The 11,281-nt window shown below is 37.4% G+C and overlaps 1 protein-coding gene across 1 annotated transcript; it reads left to right on the forward strand.

Moving 5' to 3' along the window:
- Positions 1-10,117: 10,117 nt before the first annotated feature.
- Positions 10,118-11,053, forward strand: LOC118899814 (olfactory receptor 4D10). Its single transcript, XM_036861788.1, has one exon. It carries the CDS (start codon positions 10,118-10,120, stop codon positions 11,051-11,053), a length of 936 nt encoding a protein of 311 aa, XP_036717683.1.
- The last annotated feature ends 228 nt before the right edge of the window (positions 11,054-11,281 follow it).

Genomic DNA, 11,281 nt, shown 5'->3' on the forward strand with positions numbered 1-11,281 from the left:
AACAAAAAATTTCACAATTTGTATGGAAACACAAAAGACCCCGAATAGCCAAAGCAATCTTGAGAACGAAAAATGGAGCTGGAGGAATCAGGCTCCCTGACTTCAGACTATATTACAAAGCTACAGTAATCAAGACAGTTTGGTACTGGCACAAAAACAGAAATATAGATCAATGGAACAGGATAGAAAGCCCAGAGATAAACCCACGCACATATGGTCACCTTATCTTTGATAAAGGAGGCAAGCATATACAGTGGAGAAAAGACAGCCTCTTCAATAAGTGGTGCTGGGAAAATTGGACAGATACATGTAAAAGTATGAAATTAGAACACTCCCTGACACCATACACAAAAATAAACTCAAAATGGATTAAAGACCTAAGTGTAAGGCCAGACACTATCAAACTCTTAGAGGAAAACATAGGCAGAACACTCTATGACATACATCACAGCAAGATTCTTTTTGACCCAGCTCCTAGAGAAATGGAAATAAAAACAAAAATAAACAAATGGGACCTAATGAAACTTAAAAGCTTTTGCACAGCAAAGGAAACCATAAACAAGACGAAAAGACAACCCTCAGAATGGGAGAAAATATTTGCAAATGAAGCAACTGACAAAGGATTAATCTCCAAGATTTACAAGCAGCTCATGCAGTTCAATAACAAAAAAACGAACAACCCAATCCAAAAATGGGCAGAAGACCTAAATAGACATTTCTCCAAAGAAGATATACAGATTGCCAACAGACACATGAAAGAATGCTCAACATCATTAATCATTAGAGAAGTGCAAATCAAAACTACAATGAGATATCATCTCACACCGGTCAGAATGGCCATCATCAAAAAATCCAGAAACAATAAATGCTGGAGAGGGTGTGGAGGAAAAGGAACACTCTTGCACTGTTGGTGGGAATGTAAATTGATACAGCCACTATGGAGAACAGTATGGAGGTTCCTTAAAAAACTAAAAATAGAACTACCATACGACCCAGCAATCCCACTACTGGGCATATACCCTGAGAAAACCATAGTTCAAAAAGAGTCATGTACCAAAATGTTCATTGCAGCTCTATTTACAATAGCCAGGACATGGAAGCAACCTAAATGTCCATCGACAGATGAATGGATAAAGAAGATGTGGCACATATATACAATGGAATATTACTCAGCCATAAAAAGAAACGAAATTGAGTTATTTGTAGTGAGGTGGATGGACCTAGAGTCTGTCATACAGAGTGAAGTAAGTCAGAGAGAGAAAAACAAATACAGTACGCTAACACATATATATGGAATCTAAAAAAAAAAACGGTTCTGACGAACCTCAGGGCAGGACAGGAATAAAGACGCAGACGTAGAGAAGGGACTTGAGGACACGGGGAGGGGGAAGTGTAAGCTGGGACGAAGTGAGAGAGTGGCATGGACATATATACACTACCAAATGTAAACTAGATAGCTAGTGGGAAGCAGCCGCATAGCACAGGGAGATCAGCTCAGTGCTTTGTGACCACCTAGAGGGGTGGGATATGGAGGGTGGGAGGGAGATGCAAGAGGGAGGAGATATTGGGATATATGTATATGTATAGCTGATTCGCTTTGTTATAAAGCAGAAACTAACACACCATTGTAAAGTAATTATACTCCAATAAACTTGTTAAAAAAAAAATGCTAGGCCTAAATAACTTTGCAGGTGATTTCCAATAAATATTCAAGGAGCCAGTAATCTCCAAATCTTACACATTTTAGAATGCTCCTTAACTCATTCTATAAGAATTAGCGTAACCCTATTGACAAACTAGATAATAGCACCTAATAGATCTAATAATATCACATATCTAATATAGGTGTACATACCAATCACATCTTTAGAGATAGATGTAAAATTCTTATAAAACATTAGGAAGTTACATAGCAATGTATTACATAGCAACAAGATCAAGTAGAATTTGTTCCAGAAATTCAAAGAGAAATATTAATATAATTCACTGCAATTACAGATTAAAAGAAGAAACAAGGCAATTATCTCAGTGATGCAGAAAATATTCACTATAATTCAACCTACATCCCTAGGAAACAAAACACCTAAGAAACCAAGAACTGTGGAAAAAAGTGTACCACCTCAATAAAGAATATCAACAAGGGCCTTCCCTGGTGGCGCAGTGGTTGAGAATCTGCCTGCCAATGCAGGGGACACGGGTTCGAGCCCTGGTCTGGGAAGATCCCACATGCCGCGGAGCAACTGGGCCCGTGAGCCACAATTACTGAGCCTGCGCGTCTGGAACCTGTGCTCCGCAACAAGAGAGGCTGCGATAGTGAGAGGCCCGCGCACCGCCATGAAGAGTGGCCCCCACTTGCCACAACTAGAGAAAGCCCTCGCACAGAAACGAAGACCCAACACAGCCATAAATTAATTAATTAATTAATTTTTTAAAAAAAGAACATGTAGTTGCCAACTTTCTTTAAAAAAAAAAAATCAACAAGAACTATATAGCAAACATTATACTTAATGATTAAACATTAAAACAATTTTAATACTGTTCATAAATAGACAATAATGCCCACTATCACCACTAATATTAATTATTGAACTTGAATTCACTTACAATTCAAAAACACTACAAAAATGAGAAAGTATATAAAGGTGGGAAAACTGGAGGAAAAAAAGTCATTATTCTCAGATATTGAGAAGATATACCCAAAATGCTATAAGGAATTCACTGAAACATTACTGAAAATAGTAAAAGAATTCAACTTGGTGATAACATATAAAATCAAATTACATGCATCATTTTTTTCTATACACCACCAATATCCATGGAGAAAATATAATAAGAGCTATTTTAGGCAAAATGAAAGACCACATGTCATGAAGTAAAGTCCTGATTTAAACATGCACATGCATTGCTTCTTGCAAACATACACTTCAGTGCATATCTGAACTCACAAGAAGGGACGGAAAAGGCTCAGGACCAAAAATAAACATAAAGCAGAAAACCAGAGAATTGAATACTCCTCCATCAGTGGAAGGGTAAACTGGATAAAAATCATCCCACAGCAAAGATCACAATGAAATTGTTTGCCTCAACCTGAGCTTTGAGTGGAAAAAAATCATCTCTTCTGAGAATTCAAAACCCTGACTGGAGTCTTGGATTCAAGTTTGCATTGCCTACATGAAATGGGAAACTCCAAAGGGAAAAATTAACTAAGAGTAATTCAGGGTTAATAATGACTTATGATGCCTGGAAGAAACAAATATTTGCCTTCTCTGAAGGAATGCACACTGAACCTGAGCCTTCCAAGTTTTCCACGTAAGTAGCTGAACATAAATTCATAATTCAAAATTAAAAATTCATGAAGAAACTAGCCATTATTAGCAAGAATCAAAAGAAACAACCAAAGCATAACAGACTCTCAAGGACCTGAACACTGGAGTAATCATATACAGAATGTAATGTGAATAAGAAGCTAAAAAAATTAAAGGAGTTTTTGTTTGTTTGTTTGTTTGTTTTTCGGCTGTGTCAGATCTTTGTTGCAGCGAGTGGGCTTCTCTCTAGTTGCTACATGTGGGCTTCTCTCTAGTTGTGGCATGCGGGCTCCAGGGCACGTGGGCTCTGTAGTTTGTGGCACGTGGGCTCTCCTGTTGAGGAGCACAAGCTCAGTAGTTGCTTAGTTGCCCCGCGGCATGTGGAATCTTAGTTCCCCGACCAGAGATCGAACCCACGTCCCCTGCATTGGAAGGTGGATTCTTCTGCACTGGACCACCAGGGAAGTCCCTTAAAGGAGTGTTTTAAATGAGCAAGAAAAAAAAGATAATAAAAGAAAAAAAGTAGGTTTGTAAAAAGAATGAAATAGAACTTCTAGAAATGAAAGCTATAACCAACTGAATAACTCCCTGAAATCGGTCACATATATACACAGAAGTATGGTTAGGAGACTTAGTAAAGAAAATGAACAAATCTAATAAGTAATATATCTGCATGAGTTCCAGAATGAAAAAATAATATGAATGAGGAAAGGTCACTATTTTATGGGATATAACTGGGAAATTTCTATAATTGATGAAAAATACAAATTCCCATATTCATAACATATCATCCTAGAATACATAAGAAGTAGTCCACATATAGTCACATTGTGGCAAAACTGTAAACCACCAAAGTCAAAAAGCACATCATTTCTGTACACTAACAACAAACTATCAGAAAGATAAATTAAGAAAACAATCTCATCTACAATTGCATCAAGAGAATAAAATACCTAGGAATAAATTTAACCAAGGAGGTGAAAGATCTGTTCACTGAAAACCATACAATACTGATGAAAGAAATTCAAGAAAATACAAATAAATGGGAAGATATTCCATGCTCATGGTTTGGAAGAATTCTTATTACAAAATTTCCATTCTACCCAAAGATAGCTACAGATTCTATGCAATCCCCATCAAAATTCCAAAGGCAATTTTCACAGAAATAAAAAAGCAATCCTTAAAATTGTGTGGTACCACAAAAGACCCTCCATAGCCAAAGTGATCTTGAGAAAGAACAAAACTAGAGGCATCACACTTATCATTTGAAACCATACTACAAACCTGTAGAAATCAAAGCTACATAGTACTAGCATAAAAACAGACATATAGACCAATGGAACAGAACTGAGAGCCCAGAAATAAATCCATACAATTACAATCAATTAATTTATGGGAAAAAAGCCAAGAATATACAATGGAGAAAGGATAGTCTCTTCAATGAATATTTTTGGGAAAACTGGATAACCACATGCATAATAATGAAATTGGACCCCTATCTTATACCACTCACAAAAATTAACTTGAATGGATTAAATATTTAAACATAAGACATGAAACCATAAAACTCCTAGAAGAAAAACTGGGGGAAACCTCCTTGGCATTGGTCTTGGCAATGATTTTTTGGATCTGACACCAAAAACACAAGCAACAAAGCAAAAATTAATAAATGGAACTACATCAAACTGAAAAGCTTCTGCACAGCAAAAGACATAATCAACAAATGAAAGGACAACCTACAGAATGGGAGAAGATATTTGTAAATCATATATCAGATAAGGGGTTAATATCCAAAATATATAAAGAACTCATACAACTCAATAGCAGGAAAAAAATCCAATTTTAAAATGGGCAGAGGAACTGAATAGGTATTTTTCCAAACAAGACATACAAATGGTCAATAGATACATGAAAAGGTGCTCAACATCACTAAATATCAGAGAAATGCCAATCAAAATCACAATGAGATATCTTTCAACACCTATTAGAATGACTATAATCAAAAAGACAAGAGATAACAAGTGTCAGCAAGGATGTGCAGAAGAGGAAATCCTTGTACACTGTTGGTGGAAATATAAACTGGTACAGCCACTATGAAAAACAATATAGAGTTTCCTCAAATTAAAAACAGAACTACAAATGATCCAGCAATTCCACCTCTGGGTATATAGCCAAAGGAAACGAAATCAGGATCTAGAAGAGGTGTCAGAACTCCCATGGTCCTTGTAGCATTATTCACAATATCCAAGAAATGGAAACAACCTAAGTGTTTATCAGTGGATGAATGGATAAATATGTGGATAAATACGTATATATTATCAGCCATAAAAAAGAAGGAAATCCTGCCACTTGCAACAACATGGATGGACCTTGTGAAATAAGTCCTAATGAAATAAGTGAAATAAGTCAGACAGAGAAAGATAAATACTGTATGATCTCATTTATATGTGGGATCTAAAAATCTGAATTTATAGAAACAAAGTTGGTCACCAGGTGCTGGGGGTGAAAGAAATGGGGAGATGTTGGTCAAAGGGTATAAACTCCCAGTTATAATATAAATAAAAGTTTGGGGGATCTAATGTCCAAAGCGGTGATTATAGTTCACAATACTGTATTATAGACTTGAAAGTTGCTAAGAGATTACATCTTTTATTTTTAGTATAACTCCAATTTTATTTCAAAAACATGGATGCAGAAAAGAAACTGGCATGCCAAGTTATTTATTTACGAGTAGTTACATAATTTTTATTTTCTTCTTTGTGTTTTGATTTGGGATTCTGTCACATGCGACCCAAGAATCCTCATTAACATGGTGCTCAGTGGGTATTTATTGAATAGATTTAAAAAACATCAGAAATTTCACTGGTAGGAACCTTTAGAAATCTGAATTCCGTTCACTTTGTTTCTATTTTTCACATCAGGAGGTTCAATGTGACACATACTGTGACATCTACTGGCTCTTCATATTGACCTTTGCAGCTTTAAAAAGGAATTTTATGTATGTTCACAGTCATGAAGCATAGGAAGTAAGACATGCCCTCTAAGTTTGTTTAGATATTGATTTTAGTATGTTTCAAAAGTAATACATGTTCACTCTAGAATACGGAAGAGAGTATGTCTTAAGTGATCTCACCTCAAAAAAGAATTAGTAGGGCTTCCCTGGTGGCGCAGTGGTTGAGAATCTGCCTGCCAATGCAGGGGACACGGGTTCGAGCCCTGGTCTGGGAAGATCCCACATGCCGCGGAGCAACTAGGCCTGTGAGCCACAATTACTGAGCCTGCGCGTCTGGAGCTTGTGCTCCGCAACAAGAGAGGCCGCGATAGTGAGAGGCCCGCGCACCGCGATGAAGAGTGGCCCCCACTTGCCGCAATTAGAGAAAGCCCTTGCACAGAAACGAAGACCCAACACAGCCATAAATAAATAAATAAAACTAAAAAAAAAAAAAAAAAAAAAGAATTAGTATATATGTGAGATAATGGAGTTTTTAGTTAACACTACTAGGATAACCATTTTTGCAGTATATAAATGTATCAAATCACAACATTGTCTATACCTTAAACATACACAACATATATGTCAATTATATCTCAATAAAGGTGGAAAAAATACCCATCTCAAACACCCTAACCCATGCAGTTTTTATTTTTGTAGACTAGTTGAATATACTAAAACAAAATCGAAAAGCAGGTAAATCCAAACCCATCATCATTCTAGAAAAAAAGTACCTTCCATATGAGATGAAACCATTTAATAATTGAATTAATCTTAAATAACTACAGCAATTGTGTGGACAGCTTTACTAATGTACTTATCTAGCTGTATGGAAATTGAGAGATTCCACGTGAGTAGAGTGTTGGAAAACAAGAAAATCGTGTGTTCCCCAAACACCATCTAAGTCATATTTCCCTACCTGAGGGGACTCATGAGACTATAAGTATCCTGTGTATAATCAGAAACTGGACTAATAGCAAAGGATTTGGGGGCCAGTTCTCTTCTTCTAGTTTTTTGGCAATATAATTAAAACTCACTTGTCTCTGGTGTCCTCTGAGTCTTGCACACCAACAAAATTGGACCCTTTTATTATTGCAGGAACAGCAATTGGCATGTGTTAACTAAGTTCTGATTGAGCTGTCGAAAAAGGTATAGGTTTCATCTATTGCCTCTAAATAATTTGGACACCAACCAAATTATGTTCGTGTGTCTGTGTGTGTGTGTGTGTGTGTGTGTGTATCTTGGTGACTTTTTAATAACTCCCATTGAAAATTCGTCACAAACGGCGCAATCAGGCACTTGACTTCCCCTCCCTGTCCAATAATATTCCCTTTTCAATTCTTATATGAGACCTGAGGCTGAGGGATTTGTGCATAAGGCACAGTGAAAGAACCTTGAAGATGTGATTCTTTGAATCTACCCTTTTTTTCTTGAAAGGGGAGAAAAGACACTAAGATATTTAGTCCTCCAAAGGGCTTTACCTGCAGGAACAAAATTTCCAAGAATTAACGTCACCCGTGTTTTGTTCTGCACTCAACCTAAGGACGTACAATTTGTACTTGGAGTTTCAGGATCAAAGGAATTAGGTAAAGACATTCAACTTCTAGCTAAGGTTAAGGTTACGCATAGTGAAATTGAGATGTCCTTATTGATTTTGTAAAAATAGTTTGACTTTAATACTTCTCAGTTGTATTAAATGTTTCAGAACCAAGATGGTCTTCTCAGTGACAGAGACAGCAAAGGTGGGTGTTACCATTGGGAAGAAAGATGTCGTGTTAAGAGGAATGCAGAAGTGTGGTCCATTCAGTGTGATTCTCAAAGCCCTTTCTGCCAAATGCTTATCTTCAGATTTTTTTATTTTTGTATAACATTTTTGTTATACAAAATTAGACTATATATATATACATATATATAGTCATAGATATAATCATATATATATATATATGATTGAAGGTTTAAAAAAAGACTGTTTCTTTGTTTATTTTCATCCTATTTCCATCTCTTCCTTCCCTTCAACCAAACATAAATTCATAATATATTCCATATGAAAGCCAAGAATAACATTATCCCTTACTAAAGGATAGTGGTAAAATTAAATATTTTTAATACCTTTCCACATAGAGTAAGCTCAAAAAATAGTAGCTTTTGTTACTGTTGAAAATCATGACATCTCCTATCATCTCCTATCATATGTCCTGCTCCACTCAATTCTACTTCTTCTCTTCTCATAACACATTTCACATTTGATCATGTATTACATTCATCAATTTACACAATCATTCATTTCATCAGCCTGAAAACACTTTGACAATGTGGTCCAATTTATCTACATGCATTTGAAGATTGCAATAAACGGTCATTTGCTAAGTATAAGGAGAAACAAATAATGATTATAGGGGACTTCCCTGGTGGCGCAGTGATTGAGAATCTGCCTGCCAATGCAGGGGACATGGGTTCAAGCCCTGGTCTGGGAAGATCCCACATGCCGCAGGGCAACTAAGCCAGTGTGCCACAACTACTGAGCCTGCGCTCTAGAGCCCGTGAGCCACAACTACTGAAGCCCACGTGCCTAGAGCCCGAGCTCCACAACAAGAGAAGCAACCACAGTGAGAAGCCCGTGCACCGCAACAAAGAGTAGCCCCCGCTCTCTGCAACTAGAGAAGGCCCGCACACAACAACGAAGACCCAATGGAGCCAAAAATAAATAAATTAATTTTAAAATAATAATTATAAAATCTCCTGAGAATGCTTTATAACAGCTTACGTAAAATTGGGCATTATTCTAATAATACCAATGTCTCTTCCTGCTGTGTGATCCCTCCACTCTTTTCTCTTTGATCCACAAAAGGAAAGAGGCAGAGAAGAGCGTGCCTGATACAGTACGGACCGCCTCTCAGAAGTGGCTCACTATCTTTCTTCTCTCCTCCAGACTCAAGCAAGGATCACATCAGTTATACAAGATGAATATGTTCTAGAGATTTTTTGTACATAACTGTGGCCACAGTGAACAATACTGTATCGTGCACTTAAAATTTTTAAGAGGGTAGCTCTCACGTTTGTGTTTTTACCACAATAAGAAAAGTTATGATAGCCTTTGAGATTTGGATTTACACACTGTTTCAATCTGTTTTCCAATATCAAATTTTAAGTATTTTTAAAAAATTATTAAGTAAATTATCTCATTAGTATAAAGTAACCACAATGACAAGTTACCTACACAAAATAAGAGACTGCAATTTTAAGAAATTCGACATAAAACAGCCAAGAGCAAGGAAACTGACTCATGCACAGCAACACTATAATCAGAAACAGAAGACAACTTTTTTTAGCAAGTCAACAGAATATTTGCTAATAGGAATATTAAACTTGTAGACTATAAGTCCACAATGGCTGGAGCCGTGTCTTACTTATCTTTGAATACAAAGATATGGTTTGAATACAAAAAAACTGCTTCAGACAGCTCTTGACATCAATAAATTTGTGTGAAATTAAAAATAATAGTAACATTTAAAAAACCAAAATAAATTAATAAAACAGACTGCAAATGTAAATGTCGCTACTTAACACGAACGCTTCTTCTTTCCAAAAACAGATTTATAGGAAAAGAAGTATTGAGTGATTTCACATGTGATGATTTGATTGGATCCCCAAACTGATTGCAATCTTAAAAATGTGGACAATTCAACACATTGCAAACACTGCGGCCACATGAGGAACACCTGAACTGCATTCACAGTGTTTAAGAAGAAAACAAAATAAATGGATGAGCGCTTTCATATGAAGTAGCTTCAGAGAAAACAGAGAAAAAGACGATGAGTCCATGGAGCTGGGAAACTGCACCAGGGTAAAGGAATTTATTTTCCTCGGCCTAACCCAGAATCAAGGACTGAGCTTGGTCTTATTCCTTTTCCTGCTTTCGGTGTATGTGACAACTCTGCTGGGAAACCTCCTCATCATGGTCACAGTGACCTGTGAATCTCGCCTCCACACCCCCATGTATCTTTTGCTCCGTAATTTGTCTATTGCCGACATCTGCTTTTCCTCCATCACAGCTCCCAAAGTTCTGGTGGACCTTCTGTCCCAGAGAAAGACCATCTCCTTCAACGGCTGCTTCACACAGATGTTTTTCTTCCATCTTATTGGCGGGGTGGATGTATTTTCTTTGTCAGTTATGGCATTAGATCGGTATGTGGCCATCTCTAAGCCCCTGCGCTATGTGCCCATCATGAGTAGAGGCCGATGCATTGGGTTAATAGTGGCTTCCTGGGTGGGGGGCTTTGTCCACTCCATCGTGCAGATTTCCCTCTTGTTACCAGTCCCCTTCTGTGGACCCAATGTTCTTGACACATTTTACTGTGATGTCCCCCAGGTCCTCAAACTCGCCTGTACTGACATTCTTATGCTTGAGCTGCTGATGATCTCCAATAACGGGCTGCTCACCACACTGTGGTTCGCTTTCCTCCTGGTGTCCTATATGGTCATATTATTATTACTAAGGTCTCAGGCAGGGGAGGGTAGGAGGAAAGCCATCGCCACCTGTACTTCCCACATCACCGTGGTGACCCTACACTTTGTACCCTGCATCTATGTCTACGCCCGGCCCTTCACCACCCTCCCCACAGATAAGGCCATCTCTTTCATCTTCACTGTCATCTCCCCTCTGCTGAACCCCCTGATCTACACTCTGAGGAACCAGGAGATGAAGTCTGCCATGAGGAGACTGAAGGGAAAATTCATGCCTTCTGACAGGGTGTAGACTGATAGCTCACTGTCTCACCACCTTTCAAAATGTTTGTGCATCAAATAAACTATATTTACTAAAAGATTTCTGATTAATTTTTATATTTCTACTAATATACATATGACTTACAAATATTCTGGTCAGCATGCAATAATAATGTAAAAAAATGGGGTTTATGTTACAAAAGAAGTAGAGAAATCAGATAGTTAGCCAGAGAAGTGTATGTCACTTGGCAATACAGCC

This window comes from Balaenoptera musculus, chromosome 8, assembly GCF_009873245.2.
Source record: "Balaenoptera musculus isolate JJ_BM4_2016_0621 chromosome 8, mBalMus1.pri.v3, whole genome shotgun sequence".
In the NCBI taxonomy this organism is placed as follows: domain Eukaryota; kingdom Metazoa; phylum Chordata; class Mammalia; order Artiodactyla; family Balaenopteridae; genus Balaenoptera; species Balaenoptera musculus.